The sequence below is a fragment of the Capsella rubella genome, unplaced genomic scaffold, assembly GCF_000375325.1.
Source record: "Capsella rubella cultivar Monte Gargano unplaced genomic scaffold, Caprub1_0 scaffold_7, whole genome shotgun sequence".
In the NCBI taxonomy this organism is placed as follows: domain Eukaryota; kingdom Viridiplantae; phylum Streptophyta; class Magnoliopsida; order Brassicales; family Brassicaceae; genus Capsella; species Capsella rubella.
The window spans coordinates 24,015-48,139 of NW_006238917.1; the positions used below are offsets into that span (position 1 = coordinate 24,015).

At 39.9% G+C, this 24,125-nt stretch overlaps 7 protein-coding genes across 8 annotated transcripts in view; 3 read left to right on the plus strand and 4 right to left on the minus strand.

Annotated features, from left to right (window-relative positions):
* Nucleotides 1–71: 71 nt before the first annotated feature.
* Nucleotides 72–3,731, minus strand: LOC17877883 (cellulose synthase-like protein D4). The gene is made up of 3 exons (XM_006282844.2): nucleotides 3,316–3,731; nucleotides 1,593–3,201; nucleotides 72–1,478 (listed from the first exon to the last, which is right to left on the minus strand). Exons 1-3 carry the CDS (start codon nucleotides 3,729–3,731, stop codon nucleotides 168–170), a joined length of 3,336 nt encoding a protein of 1,111 aa, XP_006282906.1. The 3' UTR covers nucleotides 72–167.
* A 1,295-nt stretch (nucleotides 3,732–5,026) lies between these two features.
* On the minus strand, nucleotides 5,027–7,299 carry LOC111829249. Its single transcript, XM_023777932.1, is given in 5 exon segments — nucleotides 5,027–5,195; nucleotides 5,197–5,380; nucleotides 5,383–5,679; nucleotides 5,682–5,780; nucleotides 7,254–7,299. Coding segments are annotated over 5 exon segments (795 nt in total).
* A 512-nt stretch (nucleotides 7,300–7,811) lies between these two features.
* Nucleotides 7,812–15,203, plus strand: LOC17878846 (brefeldin A-inhibited guanine nucleotide-exchange protein 1). Of its 2 annotated transcripts, none has more exons than XM_006282933.2 (11): nucleotides 7,812–8,877; nucleotides 8,996–9,313; nucleotides 9,518–9,851; nucleotides 9,969–10,391; nucleotides 10,592–10,884; nucleotides 11,267–11,540; nucleotides 11,806–12,296; nucleotides 12,460–12,781; nucleotides 12,970–13,330; nucleotides 13,495–14,156; nucleotides 14,308–15,203. In XM_006282933.2, exons 1-11 carry the CDS (start codon nucleotides 7,895–7,897, stop codon nucleotides 14,911–14,913), a joined length of 5,067 nt encoding a protein of 1,688 aa, XP_006282995.1. In that variant the 5' UTR covers nucleotides 7,812–7,894; the 3' UTR covers nucleotides 14,914–15,203. The 2 variants fall into 2 exon arrangements, with proteins under 2 accessions (XP_006282995.1, XP_023635192.1); XM_023779424.1 differs by lacking the exon at nucleotides 7,812–8,877 and adding an exon at nucleotides 8,883–8,903.
* A 98-nt stretch (nucleotides 15,204–15,301) lies between these two features.
* Nucleotides 15,302–16,393, minus strand: LOC17880678 (expansin-A20). The gene is made up of 2 exons (XM_006284323.2): nucleotides 16,135–16,393; nucleotides 15,302–16,055 (listed from the first exon to the last, which is right to left on the minus strand). The coding sequence occupies exons 1-2, from the start codon at nucleotides 16,271–16,273 to the stop codon at nucleotides 15,427–15,429; spliced, it is 768 nt and encodes a 255-aa protein (XP_006284385.1). The 5' UTR covers nucleotides 16,274–16,393; the 3' UTR covers nucleotides 15,302–15,426.
* Nucleotides 16,394–18,609: 2,216 nt separating this feature from the next.
* LOC17879411 lies at nucleotides 18,610–19,245 on the plus strand. Its single transcript, XM_006285071.1, has one exon. The coding sequence runs from the start codon at nucleotides 18,610–18,612 to the stop codon at nucleotides 19,243–19,245; it is 636 nt and encodes a 211-aa protein (XP_006285133.1).
* Nucleotides 19,246–21,958: 2,713 nt separating this feature from the next.
* Nucleotides 21,959–22,651, minus strand: LOC17878502. Its single transcript, XM_023779725.1, has 2 exons — nucleotides 22,374–22,651; nucleotides 21,959–22,281 (listed from the first exon to the last, which is right to left on the minus strand). Exons 1-2 carry the CDS (start codon nucleotides 22,649–22,651, stop codon nucleotides 22,062–22,064), a joined length of 498 nt encoding a protein of 165 aa, XP_023635493.1. The 3' UTR covers nucleotides 21,959–22,061.
* Nucleotides 22,652–23,063: 412 nt separating this feature from the next.
* LOC111829251 overlaps nucleotides 23,064–24,125 on the plus strand; it is a 1,831-nt gene continuing 769 nt past the window's right edge. The window contains exons 1-2 of the mRNA XM_023777933.1: nucleotides 23,064–23,157; nucleotides 23,536–24,113. Coding sequence (XP_023633701.1) covers nucleotides 23,152–23,157; nucleotides 23,536–24,113 — 584 coding nt within the window. The 5' untranslated portion in view covers nucleotides 23,064–23,151. The remainder of the gene's footprint in view (nucleotides 23,158–23,535; nucleotides 24,114–24,125) is intronic.

Below are 24,125 nucleotides of genomic sequence, written 5' to 3' on the forward strand. Positions count from 1 at the left end.
AGCATTGTACAATCATGAAATCTCAGTCCAGATCATTGTTGTATGAAATTTTACTACCAGAAACAAAACAAGAAAACAAAAATTAGGAAATAAAAAGATAGTGAGTTATATTTTCTTGCGACTTAGTCTACAAAACTCAAACTCTCGATCGCTATATATGTAATGTTTTACGGGAATTGGAAACCACCGCCTCCAACACCCTCAGCAGCAGCAGCAGGTCCCGTGTTTGGGTTAATGGCCGTCCACAGAAGAGATATAGTGATGGCAATTAGACCTGCCCACACAAAAACGATCGTTGGAGTTTTGCCTCTCCGTCCCATCAATCCTTTTGCAAATGGATACAAATGAGCCAACACCCAGAAGCTGAAAAATGCTCCTCCGATTAGCTTGCTCCACTGTGGCACTGCTTGGTATATCGTCCTGATGAACGCTACCACAATCGCTATTATGTTCACCATCGCTATCACTATCGGCGGTATCATCAGCGACGACCATTTTACTATGTACAAATCGGCGTATATGTCATCATTGTCATCTCCCCCTGACTTGGTCGTCAAGGTAAAGGAGATCTCGATCCCTGCAATCACTTTGAGGATTCCTTGGACAACAGCATAAAGGTGAGAGCTTGTTCCAGATATAAGCCACCACTGTTCATTTCTCCACCATTCTTCGAGGCCAATGCCAGACCACTTGACTTCCAAGACCGCCAAGCCAATTAAACAAATGGTGATTATAAGGAGGTATACTAAGAAGGAGATACTAAGCGTCCGCACGATGAACTGCCCAGAGAAAAGAGAGAATGCCGGAAGAAAGCAGTAGAGGATGAGAAACAAAGAGGTAAAGGGATATATTCCAACATTGAGGTACGCGAGACGTTGGAGGAACTTGAGACGATTGGACGCGAGAATGGCGTTGTTTCTTGAGAAGAATATCTCAACGGACCCCGTGGCCCATCGCAACACCTGGTGAAGACGGTCTGTAAGATTTATGGGTGCAGAGCCTCGAAAAGAATCTCGCTTGGTGATGCAGTAAACGGATCGCCACCCACGATTATGCATGCGGTATCCTGTGACCACGTCCTCTGTCACCGACCCATAAATCCATCCCACTCTATCTCCCCACTCTGTTTTATCCTCATACCAACATGAGATTACAGAAACAGACTCTGCCACAGTGGTAGCATCAAGTGGGTCACGAGGGACTCTAAGCGCTCCCGGAGGACGACCGTACTTCACTGCAGGGTGGTCTGCCAACGGGCGACCTTGGAACTCTGCAATAGGAATTGACTCAGCTAGGAGTGTGGAGTTGCCAAAGCGCTTAGGGAGTTGTGTGACATCAAGGTCCGGGTCAAAGTCACTAGTGGTTAGGGCCTCTGTTTCTGATTCCTTCTTCTCTAGAAGCTTGTCCGGATTAGGTGGGTCAAAACCGTAGAGAGCAAAGCGTCTAAACATAGTACCTGTTCCAACATAAACTGGTCCCTGAATAAATAATAAAAAAATTGTTAGTGAATAATAGAAATCTACGTATTTTTATATATATTTTAAAAAAAAAAAAAAAAATTAAAAATGTTGTAATACTATATATTTATTTACCTGGACACCATCAAGGGCACGCATATTACCGTCAAAGAAGACAGTGTTATTGTTAGCATATCTATCAGAAGGATCGATGCCTTCAAATCTTTGCGGAAACTGAATATAGCAAATGTCTTCACCACCTCTATCCATCATAAAACACATCCCTTCCCGGATGGCCTTGCAATTATAGATGTAGTGATCACAATCAAGATTAAGGATGAAAGGTCCATTTGAGAGAATAGCAGAGGCACGAACAAGTGCATTCATGGCTCCAGCTTTCTTGTTGTGATCATAGCCTGGTCGCTTCTCACGTGACACATACACAAACATGGGTAAACGAGTGTCCGTATCTGAAAAATCTATGATTTTGTCGTCGCTATTGCCAATTAAAGGGTCGCTACTAGGTGGTTTCAACATCACCTGCAGAATCCCGGCATGATCACCTTTGGAGTGCTCTCGAGTAGCAGCTGCCCAAGTTCCTGGCCAGTGGGTGCCATCGGCCATCCACGTGGCTTTCGCGACTTTTACAGGTTCAGTTGGATCACCTCCGCTCTCCCTCATATGTTTTAGAGCCTTCATTTCCTCCCTTGCATTAAACGCATCTGATCTCCTCCGTATTGAGTCAGGAAGGCCGTTGATGCGAACCTTGAACTCATCATACTCCCTCTTAATCTTCCTCCTGTCCTTGACAAAATCAATTCTGCTCTTATTTTTGGTTGGATCAATCTTCAAACTGAAATAAGTATCTGGATTCCGGGGTTCAATGTTATGTTTGCGACAAAAGGGGACCCAAAGATCAGCAAAGCTAGCAGCTTCTGCCATGGCCTCAAATGATAGAAGGGCTCCTCCATCATCAGAAAGATAGCATGAAACCTTCTCCACTGGATAGTCAACGGCGAGTATGGAAAGAATAGTGTTGGCGGTGACAAGGGGTGGCTCTTTCTCTGGATCTGCCGTTGACACGAAAAGGTCAATACCTGGGAGATCGGACCTCCCTGTGGGGTTTGAGGGAGAAGGCATGTCAAATTTGTCACGAAGAACTTCCAAGTCAGTGGACCGGTTTATGGGACACAACTTAGGGATCTGGTCTAGAATCCATGAAAATCCAAACCAAAGCTCGCATACAATTGACATGAGCCATAACCATATTGCGTCTTCGTTAGGGTTTCGGATTCTCCAAGTTAGAAAAAAACATAGCACGACGAAACGAATGGCGATTAATAATCTGTACGGACTTATGATGGCGGCTGGGATCGGGATGCGTCGGCTTAGTGGCCGCCATGGTTTGTCAGCTGTTTCCACCATGCCGCCTCTCATTCCTTCATCCATATCATCCGCATACATTTCATCTTGAGGCCAATACGCATTACCATAACCATATGTGCCTTGCGTCTCAAATAACCATTTGTTGTGATCAAATTCGCCGTTTTGGTTCCTCTTCATCATAGACATGTTGTTGTTGTTGCCACGTTGATCTTTTCCTGGAGCTGGTAAGGGGAGAGCACCACTAGAAAAGTCAGGCGTATCATCATCCATGTCCCCGATTTTGTATTGCTCCTTGCATCCTGGACAAAGACCTGTCTCTTTCTGGGCGTCCATGAAGCAATCTCTACATATCTTGAACCTAATTAATGCAAACACCATGCATGTATGTTAGTATTCTTGGGCATTATCGTCCATCCATGTTGTTTCCTATAAATATCATATATATATACACTTTATTTATTAAGATAGATACCGGCATTCACATGGCATCACGTCCTTTCCTCTCTCGTCTTTCATGACTTTTCCGTCGCAAGCAGGCATAGCGCACGAAGAGCCTTTGGCGCCAGCCATCTGAGGGTGTGTCACATCTGAATCGATGACTTTGTCCATAAGATGTGCACGTGTTACACTGTTGAAACCACCAGTAAATAAAGAATTGGACACGTATTGCTCTTCGGCTTTGGTTGCCATGGGCTGGTTGTCCGGCGTCGGAGGTATGTGCACCGTATAATTGGAATAATCCCCAGAGAGTTCTCCCGATAATTCAATATTATCTCGAGATAAACTCACATATCGTCCGCTAGATGTTCGTCTTGCAAATTTGACAGTTTGGCCACTACCGGAATTGTTTCGGACCTTCTTAGAATTTTGAGGAGGCGTGGACGCCATTGTGAAGCCAAACAAAGGAGCTTGGTTTCTGCGTGAATCAATGTGATCATGCAATACAAAGATGAAACATGAGTTTTTACGTTCCTGATGGTTTTGGGATGACAAAAGAGAAAAGATGAGGAGGAGAGGATTATCAGGACATGAAGCTAGTCGTCTGTGCCATGGATCTCTATTTTAATTTGGGCTTATTATGCACCAACCTATTTTTGGAAGCTCAAAGGTTTAGTTGTTTTATGCTATTTTGGGATAATTAGCGTTTTTCTCTTTCGTTTAATTTATTTTATTGTGAAAACCAATTATTTGTTCTTCACTTATAATTAAGGATGGAAAATTTTGTACGCAATTTTTTAATGATTAAGGCATTTATATTTTATAGGCATAGCCCATAATATTATTTTTAGTTAACTGCATTAAAATAAGTGATCTTTAATCGTTTGAAAGAATTTTGTTCCTGCAGCTATAAGTTATAATTTCTCGATGGTTACTATTTAAAATGTGAAAATCTTAATACTAAATACACGAACGGCAGCTTCGACCTGAATGTGTGTGAGATCCATGGCTGCGGTCAGAAACTTCCCCAACGAGATGGGGATGTCTTAGGCGGTCTCGGCAGGGAGCCCATCAACATGAGGAATTGTAAGAGGGTGAAAGACGATGCTGTCAGGGAGCTGATTGTGATGTTCCAACTGTTTCTGAGCTTTTTAGATAGCAAGAAAGTAACCATGTGATTATTCTCAGCTAATTTGTTGGCTAGATGCAAGTACGGAGTCATATGAACACACAAAGCAAACTATGGGAACATAAAAGCTTGAAACGTTTTGCCCATTTTTCTTTCCCTAATTTCTCGTAACACGAGAAAAAAAAAAGATTTCAAAGAGAGTCAATTTTTTTTTTTTGTGTTTTAAATGATAAGCATCTTTGCCTCTCAGTTTTTGAGATTGAAATAACCCCTATAGCTTGGAGAATGTGCTTGTGAAGGTGTTTGAACAGAATGGTGTGTTAAATGTTTTTTATTCTTGCGGCTTGGTGGTTTAGTTGGTGAAGTAGTGGGTGCATGTGTTAAAAACATCCTTTGTATATCATATCAGCTCATTCCCCCTATTTCTTTGAAACGGAAAGGCAAAGAGCTTGTTAATTAGAAAAGTTTAGATTTATTGTAACGTGATGCCTCTTGAGAGAATACGTACAATGCCATTAAAAAGAAGATGAATCCGAGGCATATATTAACATTTCCTTTTAGCTGTTATCTTTGTATATCAGCTCTATTTTTTTTTTTATTTTTTTTTGTGGACAAACTAAATTGGGGTTTTTTGTTTCCTTCTAAAATCTTTCATTAAACGAATTGGTATTACATCAAGTATAAAGCCAATACAAAAATATAGAAAACAATTTATTACATAAACAGAATTATGTGTCATTAACGGAAGATAACAAACACTAAGAAGTGAATTTGACGATGCTACCTCGATAAGCCTTACTCGCTCTCATGTTATCAAACATGTGATGCTCCTTCCTCATAAGCTATCTTACATGAATGTGATATGTATGCCTTATTGGCATTCTTTGTTTGAAACTCCACATCACATAGAAGAAACCCGTTACTTCTAGAATAAGTTTTGAAATCCCGACAATCCAATACCAATTAGTCCATATGGTGTCATTGTGCACATCATAAAGTTTGGCATGGTATGGGTGCAATCACAGCCTATTATTATACATCTCACACCAAAGATGTTGTTGGAAATCTTCATGATAAATGCCTCCGATGTAATTATGGGATCCCATATACGCCGAAAGCTGTAATTTTGCATCAAGACATTGTTAACAATTATTGTTGTTATATCGATAAGGCCGGATATACCGGGAAGAACACCGTGAATGAACCACAACATCATTGCACGGACAACGCCTCTGTGGAGAGGAACGAAAACTCTGGCAGCAAAAATCAAACTGTCGCATCGACCATTGTTGTAGAGGCCTACAATTGAGATAAACAAAACCATGTATTTGTTAAACAATACATCATCATGTCCAGATCACCATCATATGCTACTAGATAAACATATCACCAAAAACCAATCTCTTGCGCTGCCATATGAAACCATTTATGCCATATAAGGGGACAAGCAAGACTAATTGGTGATAAATATTTAAGCAATCGCTTTTCCGATTGAGATTGAGTTAAAAAACTTAAACTACAAAAGAAAGATAAACGAAAACTAGTATGGCCGACGTTGGAGTCGACGCCGGCTGGAGGATATAGCATAAAGTTGTCTCTATAAAAAGGTTGTCTACGATGTCGTGTCCTTTGGAGAGCACAATTTTTTTTTTCTTGGTTATTTTTTTTAACATATGCTTTTATTAAAAACTTGTAATGTGATCCTCATGGCGGATAGGTACAAGAAATTGAGGCACATAATAAAAGTAAGACCAACATTATCAATGAGATCTTAGCTCATTCTTAGCTTAATATTTTGTACTTTTTGATTTAATTTAAATGGTAAATGATGATTTATGCTAAGATCTGGATCTTAATTAAGATCTAAAATTGTGGCTAAGATACGACATGTGTCAATGGACGATTGGTGGAAGGCTTTTTTTTTTTTTTTTTTTTGTTATGTGTTCTTATTCAACATTTATCTTTTAATTTCTTTCGAAAATCCATTTTCTTGTTTCATGCTTTAATATTTTAATTTAAAAAATTAAAACAATGGAACTATTTAGGACCTTTTAATTTAATGTATTTTATATTGTCTTAACTTTTTGTAAATGTTATTCTTGTTATGCCAGTATCAACCTACCAATACCATCCAATAAAAGTTTTTAAAAAATGGTTATAAACTAATTTGGTTTCTTAAGACTCTTGGAAGGTCTAATAAACATTTGAAAAAATTTGTAAGATATGTTGTTTTTTACTCATTCTCAAATGGGAGATTTGCACAACTAACCTTTTTATGATACCCTTTTCCACAAGTATCCTCTCTAGGTGTTCATTTTCAAAAATACCCTCTTCAATGTACAAAATGACTATAAGGACAAAATTTTCTAGAAATCAAGTTTAAAACTATTGTGGTTTATGTTATTTATCTTATAAATTGTATCTCATATATGTTTAAAATTATAAATTTGCAATAATTATAAAAGTTTCTAAAATTACATATTTTAATTTTATTTAATTTTTTAAAAAATTATTTTTTGCTAAGATCTCCAACTTAAGATCCTACCAATAAAGACATCTCAAAACTAAAAACAAAAATACAACTCTTAACATTTATTTTTTTTCAAATTTAATAATAAATTAATCATAAGATTAAAAATTAAGATCTCCTTGATAATGTTGCTCTAACAAAGGGTTATTATGAAAGTTCTCTTTAACCAACCGATCAGCAACCTTGTTATATCTCTCCACTGGAGGTGAGCAGAATTAAACTGTCTGCCATAATTTGATCTCTCGCACCTAATTGTGAAGTCTAAAATTTTTCTGCTACCCATTTAGAAGTATTTGAACTGATATTTAGTCACCTTCAAACACCACGTTCTTAAATCTTTTGCTCCAAACATGCTGCATTGACATCAATAAAGCTTGTAGTTCTGCTTCCAATGAGTTAGTACATAAACCGCCAATACTTGTTATTGCTTTACGGAAGAATCCATCCGCATCTCTTAAAATCTAAGCAGCCTTTGAAGATTGGCCATTTTGAACGAGACGACAAACATAGTTGACTTTTATATATCCCTGATTAGGCTTTTCCCATCTTCCTGTAGTAGAATAATAGAAGGAATCTGATCTCGTATTTATCTTTGCCCAGTCATGTGCATATGTTAGTGTTACTACATTTTGAACATCCAACTGTCATAGACTTATTTTTCTTTGATAGTAAAAGATTATTTCTACTCTCCCAATACACAGTAATCTACTTTTGGTTTCTATATATATAAAGTTACATTTTCTGTATTTACTTCTTGGTTAGAATAATTAAACAAATACAAAATTATTATACCGAAAACGAAAAACAAATACCAAATTGTGTTATGAAGAAACGCAGCGTTTCGTTTTTCCAACGCCGTAAAAAGAAGAAAAAAAAATACAAGTGCCCCGGTTCTTTCTGGGTTGGTCTATATCCTTTTGAATCGTCGCCGAATGTGTGTTAGATCCGTCGGTGATGTCGTCGTCGCAGAACCTTGGTGGCGCCACCAGATGCGGCCGGGTGATTGGGCCATCTCTAGACAAGATCATCAAAAATGCCGCGTGGCGCAAGCACACCTTCCTTGTGTCCGCCTGTAAGTCTGTCCTGGACAAGCTTGAGACTCTCTCCGATTCTCCCGATCCTTCATCGCCTCTCTTCGGTCTCTCCACCTCCGATTCAGATGACGTCCTTCAGCCTCTCCTTCTCTCTCTTGATACTGGCTACGCCAAGGTTATTGAGCCTGCTCTCGATTGCGCTTCCAAGCTCTTCTCTCTCTCCCTCCTCCGGGGCGAGGTCTGCTCCTCTTCTCCTGATTCTCTTCTCTACAAGCTCATCCACGCGATCTGCAAGGTTTGCGGCATCGGCGAGGAGTCCATTGAGCTGGCCGTCCTTCGCGTCCTCCTCGCCGCCGTCAGATGTCCTTGCATCCTGATCCGTGGCGATTGTTTGCTCCATCTAGTCAGGACTTGCTACAATGTGTATCTCGGCGGATTTAACGGGACCAACCAGATCTGCGCTAAATCTGTGTTGGCTCAGATCATGCTCATCGTCTTCACCAGATCCGAGGCGAATTCTATGGATGCATCGCTCAAAACGGTTAATGTCAACGACTTGCTGGCCATCACAGATAAGAATGTCAACGAAGGGAACTCTGTTCATATATGTCAGGGTTTCATCAACGACGTTATCACGGCCGGGGAAGCAGCTCCTCCTCCTGATTTCATGCTAGTCTTGCAGGGCGAACCACCAGAAGAAGATGCTTCAACTGAGGATGGGTGCAGTAGCAAGATCAGGGAAGACGGATTCCTTCTGTTCAAAAACCTGTGTAAGTTGTCTATGAAGTTCTCGTCACAAGAGAACACCGACGATCAGATTCTTGTGAGAGGCAAGACTTTGTCTCTAGAGTTGCTCAAAGTCGTCATTGATAACGGTGGCCCAATTTGGCGCTATGACGAAAGGCAAGTTTTATCTTTCCATTTCGCAGGTTACATTTCTCTATCTAATGCAGCATTTGCTATTCGTCTCTCAGTATGACATAGAATCCAAGAGCTAACTCTCCCTCCCCAAAATATGCAGGTTTCTAAATGCCATTAAGCAGTATCTTTGCTTGTCTCTGTTGAAGAATAGCGCACTCTCGGTTATGTCTATTTTTCAACTTCAATGTGCTATCTTCACCACATTGTTGCGGAAATATAGATCGGGCTTGAAATCAGAAGTAGGCATATTCTTCCCGATGCTTGTCCTCCGAGTCCTTGAAAATGTTCTTCAGCCCAGTTTCCTGCAGAAAATGACCGTGCTAAGCTTACTTGAGAACATCTGCCACGACCCAAATCTAATCATTGACATATTTGTCAACTTTGACTGTGATCTGGAGTCACCAAACATCTTCGAAAGGTATTTGCAATTTTTTATTTATGTCTGAGGTCTGTTTCCAGAATAGCATTCCAGATGTTGTCAGATTGCAATTTTTAGCTGAAAAGATTTAGAGATCAGATCGGGAAGCAGGGTGACCCACGCTGTTCATATTTGTATTCTACTAGTGGTTTTGTACTTTAGTATAATGTATTAAGCTCTTATAATTCTATCAGATGTTTGCAGGATTGTCAACGGTCTTCTAAAAACTGCTTTAGGGCCTCCTCCTGGTTCGTCGACAACTTTGTCCCCAGTCCAGGATATTACTTTTCGGCATGAATCAGTGAAGTGTTTGGTTAGCATTATTAAGGCAATGGGAACATGGATGGACCAACAATTGAGAATGGGAGAATTACTTCTGCCGAAGAGCTTAGAAAATGAAGCACCTGCAGACCATCATCCAAGCCCAAATGAAGAAGATGGGATAACTATAGATCATGACTTTCACCCAGATTTGAGTTCAGAGTCATCAGACGCTGCAACTCTTGAACAAAGGAGGGCATACAAAATTGAACTCCAGGTCTTATGTCATTAAGAATTATAAGATTGTCCATCCCATATGGTGATATTAATATAATTATTTTTCTCTTCGGTGATGTTAAGGTTTCTTTTATCATCTTTCTTGGTGTATGTGCAGAAAGGCATCACTCTATTCAATAGAAAGCCTTCAAAGGGTATTGAGTTTCTTATAACCTCTAAAAAGGTTGGCAACTCCCCGGATGAGGTGGTGTCATTCCTGAGGAATACCACAGGATTGAATGCTACCATGATTGGTGATTATTTGGGTGAAAGAGAGGAGTTTCCAATGAAAGTTATGCATGCCTACGTGGACTCATTCGATTTCAAGGAGATGAATTTTGGTGAGGCAATTAGGTTTTTCTTAAGGGGGTTCAGGCTTCCTGGGGAAGCACAGAAAATTGACCGCATAATGGAAAAGTTTGCTGAACGCTTTTGCAAATGCAATCCAAATTCATTCAGCAGTGCTGACACAGCATATGTTCTTGCATACTCTGTGATAATGCTTAACACTGATGCCCACAATATCATGGTGAAAGAGAAGGTTTGTTTTCTTGGCTGTCACCATTTATTCAATCCGTGACAGGTTAGCTTTTGGACTGCATATGCATGAGTTAACTTTTCTGGTTACTTCTGTTGCCAGAAACTGTTTTTGAAATAATCTATATTAGAGATTGCTTTTCTGATATACAGTATTTACAGTGTACGTTTATGTCTCCTTTTCTGGTTTATGACATTCATCAGATGACCAAAGGTGATTTTATCAGAAATAACCGAGGCATTGATGATGGCAAAGATCTACCAGAAGAGTATCTTGGTGCGCTTTATGACCAAGTTGTCATAAATGAAATAAAGATGAGTTCTGATTCTTCTGCCCCAGAAAGCAGGCAGTCCAATGGCCTGAATAAACTACTGGGTCTGGACGGTATACTCAATTTGGTTTATTGGACACAGACCGAAGAAAAGGCAGTTGGGGCTAATGGTCTTCTTATAAAGCATATTCAAGAAAAGTTCAGGTCGAAGTCTGGAAAATCAGAGTAAGCTCATTTATCATACTTAAGGTCTAGTGTGAAATTAGGTGCTTAGGCTCTTTTGGAGGAAGTGGCTGGAGGCTATAGCACTATGTATTAGTTATTAGAAAATTGTTTTCAAATGTAAGGATTTTATCGAGTGATTGTTCTTAGTATAATGCTGCTGAGCGAGTCAGGTAACCTGCAAAATTAGCAAACTAGATTTTTTTGAACGTTAATAAGCAATATTTACCCTTTAACCTTGCTCACATTTGTCTCTGCAACTGTCTATACCTGAGAAACTATCTTTCAACAAAGATTAAAGTTGACAAATATAGTGGACGAATGTTAGGATTCTGTTATCATAAACATTGATCTCATGAATTGGATTCTTTTTCCGATCTTGTAGATCAGCTTACCATGTCGTAACCGACGTTGCAATAGTGCGTTTTATGGTTGAAGTTTCATGGGGACCAATGCTTGCCGCATTCAGCGTGACACTTGATCAGAGTGATGACAGGCTTGCTGCAGTTGAATGCTTACGAGGCTTTCGATATGCCGTTCATATTACAGCAGTTATGGGTATGCAAACGCAAAGAGATGCCTTTGTCACTTCCATAGCCAAGTTCACAAATCTCCATTGTGCAGGAGATATGAAGCAAAAGAATGTTGATGCTGTTAAAGTAAGTTTCTTCTTATGAAATCGTTTCAGAATGAATGCAGTTGTTTCTCTCTGTATTTGCTTCCTCACATCTGGTTTTTAAGGTATCTGAACAGAGAGTAAGCATTTTGAGGCATACTAACCTGAATATCTCATGTGTTTTAGTTTTCTGCCCTACTGTTTATTTATGTATTTTTCTGTAGTGTAAAGTTCTCCTCCCTTTATGGAGAGAAGCATGCGTGATTGACCTCTTCATAAATTCATTATTTGTTTCTTATGTTATTCAGGCCATCATATTAATTGCCATTGAGGATGGTAATCACTTGCAAGATGCATGGGAGCATATTTTGACTTGTCTTTCTAGAATAGAGCATTTGCAATTATTGGGCGAGGGTGCTCCAAGTGATGCATCTTATTTTGCTTCTTCCGAGACGGAAGAGAAGAAAGCCTTGGGGTTTCCTAACTTGAAGAAAAAAGGAGCCCTCCAGAATCCGGTGATGATGGCTGTTGTTCGAGGGGGCTCATATGATAGCAGTGCAATTGGACCAAATATTTCGGGGCTTGTAAAGCAGGACCAAATCAATAACTTCATTGCAAACTTGAATTTGCTTGACCAGATCGGGAGTTTTCAGTTGAATAATGTTTATGCTCATAGCCAGCGGTTGAAGACTGAAGCCATAGTAGCATTTGTTAAAGCTCTATGCAAAGTATCTATGTCAGAACTGCAGTCTCCTACTGATCCTCGAGTATTTAGCCTCACAAAATTAGTTGAGATCGCGTAAGAGTTCCTTCTTTTGATACTTTCTTTAGAACACATAGAATGAGATATGGACATGCTTAATACATCTCATCTTGGCTACTGAATTGGACATAAAGTTAGCATGATGAGAGTCTAAGAAGGTCAACTCACGAACTTACATATCTCATTTCTTTCTGTACAGCCACTACAACATGAACCGCATCAGGCTAGTTTGGTCTCGCATATGGAGCATCCTGTCAGATTTTTTTGTATCTGTTGGCTTGTCGGAGAATCTTTCTGTTGCAATATTCGTTATGGACTCACTACGACAGCTTTCTATGAAGTTCTTGGAACGTGAGGAGCTGGCTAATTACAACTTTCAGAATGAATTTCTTCGACCATTTGTCATTGTTATGCAAAAAAGCAGCTCTGCTGAAATAAGAGAACTAATAGTTCGGTGCATTTCTCAAATGGTACTCAGCCGTGTCAGTAATGTAAAATCAGGGTGGAAAAGTGTTTTCAAGGTACATAATGTTTTCTTAGCATCCGCCTGTATGTGAGTATATAAGATTAAACTTCAGGTTAAGAGGAAAAACGCTCAACCCAAGATACTATGCTGAGTAGTTCATCTGCATTTGTTTTCCTTTTCTTTTCTTATTGAAGACATGCTCTAGTTGTCAACTTGTTTTACTGAGTAGCCATTTCCTTTCAGGTTTTCACAACCGCAGCAGCGGATGAAAGGAAGAACATTGTACTGTTGGCCTTTGAGACAATGGAAAAAATTGTCAGAGAGTATTTTTCATATATCACAGAGACTGAGGCAACAACCTTTACTGATTGTGTTAGATGCCTCATAACGTTCACAAACAGCAAATTCACCAGCGATGTTAGCCTGAACGCTATCGCATTTCTACGATTTTGTGCCCTAAAACTTGCAGATGGAGGCCTTGTTTGGAATGAGAAGGGTAGGTCCAGCAGTCCCGGTACTCCAGTAACAGATGACCATGCACCAGATACCCAAAATTTTATGGATACAGATGAGAACATATCATATTGGGTTCCTTTGCTCACAGGTAATCTGTGAATAATACCTCGTTTAAAATGCATCCATTAGATTATGGGCATCTTACATGTATCGAATTCCCATATCCATTGCTAATTCGTTGAATTTGCTTTGCTGCGAGGTTAGGAAAGGAAAGTTCTCTGCATTCTAATCAAAAATTTGTATTTGTTGCAGGGTTGTCTAAGCTAACTTCTGATTCCAGATCAGCAATCCGTAAAAGCTCCTTAGAAGTGCTCTTTAATATTTTAAAGGACCATGGTCATCTTTTTTCACGAACATTCTGGGTCGGCGTTTTCAGTTCCGTTATTTATCCTATATTTAACAGTGTGTGGGGCGAGAATGATCTGCTTTCTAAAGATGAACACAGTTCATTTCCCTCTACATTTTCTCCACATCCTAGTGGAGTTTCTTGGGATGCTGAGACGTCAGCTATGGCAGCACAGTCTCTGGTAGACCTATTTGTCAGCTTTTTTACTGTGGTAAGGTCTCAACTATCAAGTGTAGTATCCTTACTTGCTGGTCTTATAAGAAGCCCAGCTCAGGGTCCTACAGTAGCTGAAGTTGGAGCATTGCTGCGGTTGGCAGACGAATTGGGTGGCAAATTCTCGGAAGATGAGTGGAAGGAGATTTTTCTGGCTGTGAAAGAAGCGGCTTCATTGACATTGTCTAGTTTCATGAAAACACTGAGAACCATGGATGACGTTCCAGATGAGGAAACATTGTCAGATCAGGACTTTAGTAATGAAGATGACGTGGACGAGGACAGCCTGCAAACCATGTCTTATGTTGTTGCAAGAACAAAGAGTCACATAACCATCCAGTTGCAGGTTGTCCAGGTATGTACAAAATGTGAATAATGAAACTGTTAAAAGAACATATTAAAATTTTTATCAAATGAATTCAGAAATGTTTTATGTGTACTTTTGCCTTGCTCCAGCATAATGATCTCTTCCCGCCCCTCTTAACTACTCTTTCTCCTGTTTTCAGGTAGTGACCGATCTCTACCGAATTAATCAGCAGTCACTGTTGGCATCTCACGTCACTGTTATACTGGAGATACTTTCATCAATTTCATCACATGCCCACCAGCTAAATTCTGATTTGATCCTGCAGAAGAAAATGAGGAGAGCATGCTCTGTCTTGGAGCTCTCTGAACCTCCCATGCTTCATTTCGAAAATGACACACACCAGAACTACCTGGATATTCTTCAAGACCTACTGACATACAACCCAGGAGTGTCCATGGAGCTAAACATAGAGTGTCAACTGATTACAGTGTGTGTGCGATTACTGAAGATTTACCTGAAATGCACGTTGTTTCAGGGTTCAGAGTTGGAAGAAACCAGGCAGCCAAAAAAATGGATTCTACCCATGGGGGCAACATCAAAGGAAGAAGCGGCAGCAAGATCTCCACTAGTGGTTGCAGTGCTGAAGGCACTGAGGGGGCTGAAAAGAGACTCATTTAAGAAGTATGCACCAAATTTCTTCCCATTGTTGGTGGAGCTAGTGCGGAGTGAGCACAGCTCTTCACAAGTCCCACAAGTCTTAAGCACCGTGTTCCATACATGTATGGGTCCAATGATGGGTGAATAGAATAGGATGGTTGTAAGTGCAATGAAGTTTGACATTCTGAGCACCTGAGGGATATATAACCAGCAGACACAAATCACTTTTTTCTTCTTTCGTGTCTATTGACGGAAGAATGCGAGATATACAGGTATTGTGAGGTTGATTGCCAGTGAGCTGATATAAAGTAATTGATTACTGTTGTAGAAACTAAGAAAGAGATGTTGAGATTCGGAGGGACATTGCATTTTGTCTGCACTGGATATTCTTCCTTGCAGTAGTGATTGTAAATGCAAAACCCATGAGCATATAATATACAAACACAGCTATACGAGGTCGAAGTAAGGATTGTGAAGAAGGATATATAATATGAAAAGAAATTAGAAAAGAGAGACAAAAACATGGGCCACTTGACTCGTAGGAAGACATTTATACCTTGAAATGAAGTGATGATGATATCTAATGTTTACAAAGTGATGATAATAAAGCACAGCATGCTTTGACCACCGAAAGTGATGATGATAAGTGATAAAGGAGGAGTCAGGAGTGGAATTGCTTTCCTTGGTATGTCATTCCGAAGCGCCAATAAGGAGGAGCCACATCGTAAGAGGCAATGGTTTTGCCGCCTTTGAGAGTAACCTCGAAAGAGAGAGACTGTCCGATGAGATCGATAGAAGAGTGCCAGTTCTGTCCCCAGTTTCTGGACATTGTGATCCAAGCCGTTGTATGGCCCTTCACTTTCACTCCCACCACTTCCCCGTCGAGGCCGACATTGCTTATCAACACCTGGAAGAAGTGGGAGCTCCCGTTCAAGCTGAATCTTAATCCGCCTCTCCTCCCACACATGACCCTCCTGTATTGTACAGGTACCATCTCGGCTCTGGTTTCTGCTATCCCTGTGAAGGCGGCATGAGATAGTTCCAAGTGTTCCTTGGGGAAGTTGCACCAACCGCCGTAATCAGAGGACAGTCCCGAATTGGGAGGACAGAAATCGGTGGCGGTGACCACCACGGAAGGGCTGCCTTGGAGGCACCACCGGATGTGGTTCACGCACCGCACTTCTAGACAAGCGCCGCAGCTGCTTCCCCTGTTGAACAGCTTCCCGCTCAGGCCTGCGCTGTACCCGCCATAGCTGCTTTGCCTCAGATCTCCATACCCACAAGCGCCTCCTATCACCAGCACCGATTTAGTCTAGTTAGTCATGAGGAAAAAAAAAAAAAAAGGAGGAGAGAGAGAAGAGAAAAGGACCAGTAGCGACGGAGGAGGAGCCGTCCCTGTCTCTGGAGAGCGTGGCTGTGGCTATCTTCCAGTCATCCTCGGCGGTGGCTAGTAAGAGGCGGCAGAGAGGAAGGATGCACAATGCGAGTTGCCGAAGCCCAAAATCCATGAACAAGCAGTGTTGTTGGGATCCTCACAGGTGGCAGACAAAAGTGATGCGTTTGAGAGGGTTTTGGGGTTCCTTTTGATCATCATCTGCTCCGCTTTTCAAGACGGTTGTGGTGGGGATGCGACAAAAGATCGCTCTGACATGTTTTGACTTTGACAGTTCCCGTTTCAGACCAAATTATTAGAAGAGGAAAAAAGAGAGCAACCAATAAGTATTTCAGGCCCATCTCATTTGGCGGCCCAGGTTCTTATCCGTGAAGATCTGAGTTTATATTTTTGCAAGCCAGATTTAAATACACTCGAGTTGAGACTACTAGTATATTTGCCTGAGAGATGCATCACCCGTGAATATTTCTGAGTCATATGAAACAGCAAATTGATCCAATGAGGCATTGTAGTTGACAGTCAAAAACAAAATAATATAACTCAAAAACATGGAGCAACCAAAAATTGATCTGCTTCTTTCAGCGGTGGCCGTTCAAACCTCTGTGGCCTTCTTTTTAAAAAATGGGTTTTTACCAAATAAGAAGCCCATAAGCAAAAGTAAAAGCCCATTATAAAAAAATGGGTTTCTTAGTTAGTAAAAGCTCATTTCTTAAAAAGAGGGTCCGAGAGGTTTGAGTGGACACCGCACTGGAAGAAGTAGATCAATTTTTGGTTGTTCCATGTTTTTGAGTTATATTATTTTGTTTTTTATTGTCAACTACAATGCCTCATTGGATCAATTTCCTGTTTCATATGCGTAAGAAATGATAAATTTAGAAAGCGGACAGTATTATTGCTGTTTAGTTTCAAGATTGTTCTCCCCTTTACAAATGACCTACCTCTACTATTTATACAAACACTACGCAGCACATTTAATGATGCGTGATCTCCGCTCCTACCTCGCGATCTCCATTATGGCTACTTTGACCGCGAGCTCCTTACGTTACAGTTTTAAACCTTGAGCTTCCGCTCCCGAGACGAACTATGGCCTCTCGCCACTATTGGGCCGTTACACGGCCAGGCCCAATTACGTTAACAGGCCTGATTTGAGATTCCAGTTCTGGTACCAACATCATATACAATTTTTTACTTTTTCTGTTTTATTAAGACAATTTCTTAACAACGTATATAATACTCAATATATATTTAAAAAAACATTTATGTTAAAACAAATCAAAATCAAAATGTAACAGTACTTCTGCATAGTATCTATCAATGTACCATTTTTAAATGGTTATTAAGTCTAAAATTTTCTGAAATAATCGATACAAACTTATTCGCGTTATTTAAATGATTTATTAAACCTGTAACAATTTTAAACAAATAAAATACTAATATACCAGTTTCCCAACAATTTCTATCCTTTTCCCTACGTGATAGTTAAATATGTTCTTTTTTGCAGACGGTACGAGTCATGTATAAAGTCGATACCGGGTAATGAGTATAACTGTTAAGTGGCCAAGCCTAGCTATCAGAATCTTATATAAAATTATCTTATATAAGATATTTTCTATGCAAAATCTTAGTTTTAAAATCCCACAATTAATGATGCCCTTAGATAAAAAATTATCAAAATTCGGAGATCAAAAAAACGGACCGAAAGAACTTAGAGCTAGTACGCAAAGTCGGGGATCATAAAAACGGACCGAAAGAACTTAGAGCTAATACGCAAAGTCGGGGATCATAAAAACGGACCGAAAGAACTTAGAGCTAATACGCAAAGTCTGGGATCATGAAACGATGCATTGTATTCCGACGTTGTGGTTGCCCAAGAAATAGATGCAGTTTGGGCGCTGGTCATATAAGCATGTTGCTGGGAGACAAAAAGGTTCAGCTTTGGAGAGGAAAATGCAGATACCTCCAAAGTCTTTAGTATAGACAGCATTTCCTTCCTTGTCTAGCCTCAACACATGGAAATGATCCCACTCCACTCTCCCCTTCCTACGGGGGTTGCTCTCTGCCAACCATTTCACCATAAAAGTCTCACCAGTCTGCGACGACTCCACCAAGTAATGTTCCATTCTGCTACACGAATCAAACAACTTCCACTCGCACTTTCTCACTATATCGCTTCTGGCAAACTTATCCAAACTCTTCACATACATGTCCTTCACCTTGCGGTGTTCAGGATACCACAGCATCTGTAGCTTGGGTTTGAGCCTGTGTCTCCCAAGATCCCATGATCCGGTGTAATTGCCTCCAGAAGCGGGCATCGAGAACATCTCATCTCTCTTGGAGTACATTACGTGGGAGGAGAAGAAGCTGGGGTCTGAGATTCTGATGTTGGTCCACTTGCAATTTTTTTGAGCCGGCCTGCACAAGCTGAGTTGAGGTCCCGTGGCAATCAAGTTCATGGGACCTCAACTCAGCTTTTGCAGGCCTGCTCAAAGAAATTGCAAGTGGACCAACATCAGAATCACAGACCCCAGCTTCTTCTCCTCCCATGTAATGTACTCCAAGAGAGATGAGATGTTTTCGATGCCCGCTTCTAGATCCCACTACACAGGATCATGGGATCTTGGGAGACACAGGCACAAACCCAAGCTACAGATGCTGCAGCTTCCTGAATATCCCGAAATGACAAAGAGCGAGTGGCAGCGGTTGGAGACGTGTTGCAAGAAGCAACACTACTTGGTGGAGTCGATAAGCACAGGTGAGACTTTTATGTTGAAATGGTACACAGAGAGCAGGCCCCCTAGGAAGACTTTTATGGAATGGGACCATTTCCTTGTGTTGAGGCTAGACGAAGAAGGAAACGCTGTGTATACCAAAGACATTGGAGATCTCAGCATTTTCCTCTCAAAGGCTGAATCTTTCTGTCTCCCGGCTAGCTTGTACGGCGCCGGCGTAACCAAAAATTGTGTCTTTTTCTTGGGGAAGCACGACTATGGCATCGTCCGACTCAGCGATCATTGCAAGGGAGGTGGTCCTTTAACTCACCCGGTACCTTACTTGTTTCCACCTCAATCTCCACCTATAAAAGACTAACACTGTCTCATTCTGTTTCTTTTAAACCTCAAAGTCTATTTATGCTTTACCTAATATTGCCAGTGTGATAATTAATGCACGACTCTTTTTTTTTTTTTGCCATTTACAAAAACACACGGGATTCCGGTAAACAGACATAAACTAAACAAAACTTGAAACGAAACAGCGATCTTTAGTCTTCCTTAGCTTTGATCTGCATGCATATTTAGCCAACTGATGAAATAACCAGCTTGGTCCTCCTGTGTTACATATGATATATGCCTACCATCCCTAGTAAAAGTATTGGCAATCAATAATGCATATATATTTTCGTACCACTTTACGACAAAGAAGGGGGGCACAATTGAATTTTATACGCAAAATATTTTTTGGTGTTCATGCCCAAGTATATATATATATTTTTTTTTTGGGAAAACGATAAATGCATAAAATAAATTAAAAACAAAATTAAAGTAATGAGAGTTATGACCTGGTAAGTGGTATATTAGAAACTAAAAGAAAATAGATATTTGAAAAAATAAACTAATTTCGTTTATGGATGAGATTATTAATACTATTATAATAAAGTTACAAGTAAAGAGATATATTTTCATAATGAATATTTCAAAAAAAAAAATCCATTTAATTGAGTTTAAATTTTATAAAACTTGATTACTTTTGTCATGGAAAATTTTTCACGCGAATCCATCACTAGATAAATTTCTACTAATAAGGAACAAACCTGTGACTGTATAGAAAACAGTATATTTCTAGTGAAGTTTATTATTATTATTTTAAGAATTTACTCATTTTCATAATAATTTGGCTAATAGTTTAAGCAAAAGAACAATGTGGGTTGAATGGATTTAGGTTGTCTAAAAAAGTTTTAATTTTTCAGTTAAACGATGTTATGTGTCCATTTGAGTTGGATTTAACTAACTTCTATTTTTGTTAATGATTTTCTTCTTAATTTGTTTTGTCTATTTATTTTAATTCCTGTTTAAATGTAATATGACAGAAAATGAGACATTTATAGTCACAAAGAATTCAAATGTACTTGTTAATCACTATATCTCGAAAACATTAATTTCAAGAGACAATTACAACTAACATTAGATTTCATAATCGATAATTATTGAATAAGAAAGATTTTGTCATTTTCATACAAACCATTCAAAACACTCGTTGCTGTGAATCTTCGGGAAATCTTCAAGTTGCTGTGAAGAGACTCGATGAGGTAGCAGTATCGGGTGGATGATAGATAGTACATCTGTACATGTGTATATAATTCTTCTTTGCGTAGATCGTATTCCATCTTTATACACAAAAAGACTTTCATCACTTCCATGCGACCGTCACTATTTTCTATATTTATCCTTGAAGTACAAGATTGGCAATGGGTTAGCTGCAAGCTTTTGGAGGGATAGTTAGACTCCTTTCGGTACTCCTGGGAGAAGATGGAACTAGGAGCCAAAGGATCCCTCTCCATGGTACAATGGCTGAAGCGACCGCTGGAAATATCTGGTCCTTACCTTCCCGTGTTCCTCACTAATGTCTCGCTTCCTCTTCAGCGTCCCCATGATGATTCTTATTGATGGACAGTTCAAAATGAGGTATGTAATGATTACTCTTCTTCTAAGATTTGGCAGGTTTTAAGGCAAAGAGAAGATAAGAAAATCTGGGCAGCATCCTTTTGGTTTAAATGAGCAAATCCTCGTAATTCTTTCAATATGTGGATCACTCACTTGGATAGATTGCCAACCAGATCAAGGCTGATTTCCTGGGGAATGCAGGTTTCTCCTCTTTGTTGTTTATGCTCTTCTACAGTGGAAACATGAGACTATCTGTTTCTGCTTTGTGGTTTCACCGGGTCAATATAAGCTCCTTCAATCCTTAGGAAACTTGTTTCCTATGCCATCATCTATGCCACATGGAAACAAGGAAACAATGTTTTGCATAACAGTTAGATCATTCCATTCACCAGGTTCCACTTTCAAGATCATAGACCATGGAACGGTGGAATCATCAACTCCATCAATGCTCACAGGCATGGAAGAAACTTCAGCAAGTTAATGGGCTTTTGACTTTCTTAATTTCAATATTGAGTTAGCATTTTTTAATTTCTTGTTTTTTAAAAAAATCTTTTTTTTTTGCCAATGAATTAAGTTGTATAGGTAATTAAAATGTAATTTATATGATATTGACTCATTTAGCACAAAAAAAATTTGGCGTAACATCCCATATATCCAGCACTAGATAATCAGAAAGGGGTACCAGACATGGAAGAGATCAGAGACATGGAGAAATTAAAGAAGGCCAATGCGTCATAAAAAGCTGTCTGATGTGGGGATAAGGGCATCCTCATTGGAGGGTTCTTATAGGTAAGATTTATCAAAGAGGGTATCTTATATAACATACCATTTTTGATAAATCTTACTTATAAGAACCCTCCAATGAGGATGGTCTAAGGTAGCCCGGAAAATCTTATTTTGTGGGAAATGTAGAGTTCTTATCTTGCGGGAGACAATACATGATGGATATCTCCATTTCATTTCATGCTCGTGTGTAAGTACAAAAGAATCTACGTAGGTGTTAATAGAAAAGGGTAGAGGGCAGCAGGGTTAATATCAATATGACATAGATAGGAACTATAAGTTCTGAGTTGAAGAGAAAAGATAGACAATATATAGACTCAATATATATTAGACTGTCAAAGTCATGGATGAAGGTTATACAAGAACTAGAGTAGACAATGAAGCTAAAAATTGTCATTCTAGGTAGCTAATGTATATATTAAAAAAATATATCATAAGAAGTTGTTGAGAAAAGGGCTCAGCTCAAAACAAACCCAGACAGTGAGTGATGTCCTTGAGGGGAAGAAGAGTGCAATGAGGTAGCGGTTGATGGTGGATGAGAACATGTGGGTACGACTCTTCTCTGCTCAAACCGTGGCTCGACTTCTCCAACGTTCCATCTCGGTACACAAACACAGTTTCATCATCTTCCATGCGACGCCATTTTCTGTTTTTATCTTTGACACGTTGCAGCGGCATTCCCCTGCACAAAAGGGAGGTATCATCATATATCAATTGATTGATTTTTTTGTTTTTTTTTGTTTTGGGAAAATCGTGGGTTACGTAGGTAGGTACCTGACGTGGAAGAGATCGGATACATGAAGAAAGAAGGCCAAGGCGTGGAGAAAGGACTGGTAGGTGCTAATGTGGAGGCCGTCGATGTGGGGATAGGGGAGCCTGGGCCTGGGGTGATCGGTGGGAGAAGAGAGGAAAGAGTACTCCTTGAATCCTCCGGTGGCCTGGTGGGGGATGAAGCCCATGGTGGACATGATCGGTTCGAGCTCGTCGTGCGTCATAACGGGCTTGAAGGTTCTCGTGTGCCACAAGGCCAGTTTCCTTATACAATCCTCCATCTCGAATCTCCAAATCTCTCTCTCGAGTGAGTGAGTGTGAGTGTAGGGATTTCTTTCATCCTCTTCTCTTCTTTGCCCTTTCTCTTTCTTCTTATTCACCAAACTGCCATTGTCCCACGTGGCCTTCCTTCAGTTCAGATAAAATGATGATGAATGGGCCAGTTTCCTCGAGTAATCATCTCCCATGCCCTTTTTTCTCATTTTTATTCCACTATCTCCCTTTTTAATCTCTCTACCCCTCCTTCATTAATGATAATGTGTCATCCCCAAACTACCCCTCCTCCTTATTTTCTTTTTGTTTTTCTTTTATTTACTTTAATTAAGAAAAAAAATAAACAAAACAAAAAAAAAATCGAACCCACGAACGCCGAACCCGAGCTCAGAGCTCTTCTCCGCCTCCTCCTCCGTCGTGGTCCGTTTTTGGTGCCGGAGCTGTCGATTCCGGCGACGTCGGAGGCCCTGCGTTTCTTCTTCTCTTTTGAGCTGTACAAAGCTCCAAAATGCAGGTACATTCTTCAACTATAAGCTTCATATAGAACTAGATTTTTGAAATTTGATTGGATTTTGGTTGAGAAGATAAATCCTTAGCACATTGGATGTTTGAGCATGGGTTCTTGGTTGATTGAGCTATTTAGTTGATTAGAATGACTTTTAGACCCAGATTCGTCTTGAATTGCAGAGTTTAGAACCCGAAATCGAAATTCGATTTAGAGTAGAACTAGTAAAACTAGGCACTGTGGTAAATATAGTATAACTAGTAAAACTGGTAGTACTGGTACAACTCGCATAAATGATAAAACTGGTAAAACCAAGTAGTACTGGAACTGGTAAAATTAGTAAAACTGGTAAAACTGATTTTGTTTATTGTATTTTTTTTTTGGCAGGATACAATGAGCGAAAGAGTTAGCGTATATTTTAAGTGTGAAGGTCGGATGTATAGTATTATGATCAAGACAAAAGCGAGTGATATAACGTTGTCGATGCTAAAAGGAAGGATAAACAAGAAGGTTGGATTTGTTGAGAGCCATGTTAAGTTGGAGTTGAGCTACTATCCGCTAGTGGCAGAATCGAATGTGAGGGAAAAGTGTACGATTTATGATGATGAGGATTTGGATGTGTATTTGACGTCCTTTGATACAGAGAAGCGAAGATGTGTGTTGATTGTGGATGTCACAAAGGTATCGGAACAGCCTGAGCAAGTGATTGAAGATGATGATGATGATGATGATGAGGCTGTTAGAGTGGACCAAAGTTCTGTTGGTATGAATTATCAAAACCAACAGACTAGAGATGATGAGGCTAACGCCATTGTTGCATACGAAGAGAAAGATAAAGGAAAGGGTGTCGAGGGCGATTCTGAAACTTTAGGACGTGAAGAAGGTGATGAGTATGTTGAACAACCACCTGTTGTAACACCTTCTCAGTTTATAGACCCATGGGAAGACGGTTTAACTTTGAGGAAGTTTGACGAATT

Excerpts from the sequence above, each read along its gene's own strand:
- LOC17880678 (XM_006284323.2), bottom strand. The coding sequence starts at position 16,273 with ATGGATTTTGGGCTTCGGCAACTCGCATTGTGCATCCTTCCTCTCTGC. Across the intron at positions 16,056-16,134 it reads CTCCTCCTCCGTCGCTACTG|GAGGCGCTTGTGGGTATGGA; the intron begins GTCCTTTTCTCT and ends TGCTGGTGATAG.
- LOC17877883 (XM_006282844.2), bottom strand. The coding sequence starts at position 3,731 with ATGGCGTCCACGCCTCCTCAAAATTCTAAGAAGGTCCGAAACAATTCC. Across the intron at positions 3,202-3,315 it reads GTGATGCCATGTGAATGCCG|GTTCAAGATATGTAGAGATT; the intron begins GTATCTATCTTA and ends TGCATTAATTAG. Across the intron at positions 1,479-1,592 it reads GTGCCCTTGATGGTGTCCAG|GGACCAGTTTATGTTGGAAC; the intron begins GTAAATAAATAT and ends TTATTTATTCAG.
- LOC17878846 (XM_006282933.2), top strand. The coding sequence starts at position 7,895 with ATGTCGTCGTCGCAGAACCTTGGTGGCGCCACCAGATGCGGCCGGGTG. Across the intron at positions 10,885-11,266 it reads TCGAAGTCTGGAAAATCAGA|ATCAGCTTACCATGTCGTAA; the intron begins GTAAGCTCATTT and ends CCGATCTTGTAG. Across the intron at positions 12,782-12,969 it reads GGTGGAAAAGTGTTTTCAAG|GTTTTCACAACCGCAGCAGC; the intron begins GTACATAATGTT and ends ATTTCCTTTCAG.
- LOC17879411 (XM_006285071.1), top strand. The coding sequence starts at position 18,610 with ATGGGACCTCAACTCAGCTTTTGCAGGCCTGCTCAAAGAAATTGCAAG.
- LOC17878502 (XM_023779725.1), bottom strand. The coding sequence starts at position 22,651 with ATGGAGGATTGTATAAGGAAACTGGCCTTGTGGCACACGAGAACCTTC. Across the intron at positions 22,282-22,373 it reads TCCGATCTCTTCCACGTCAG|GGGAATGCCGCTGCAACGTG; the intron begins GTACCTACCTAC and ends CCTTTTGTGCAG.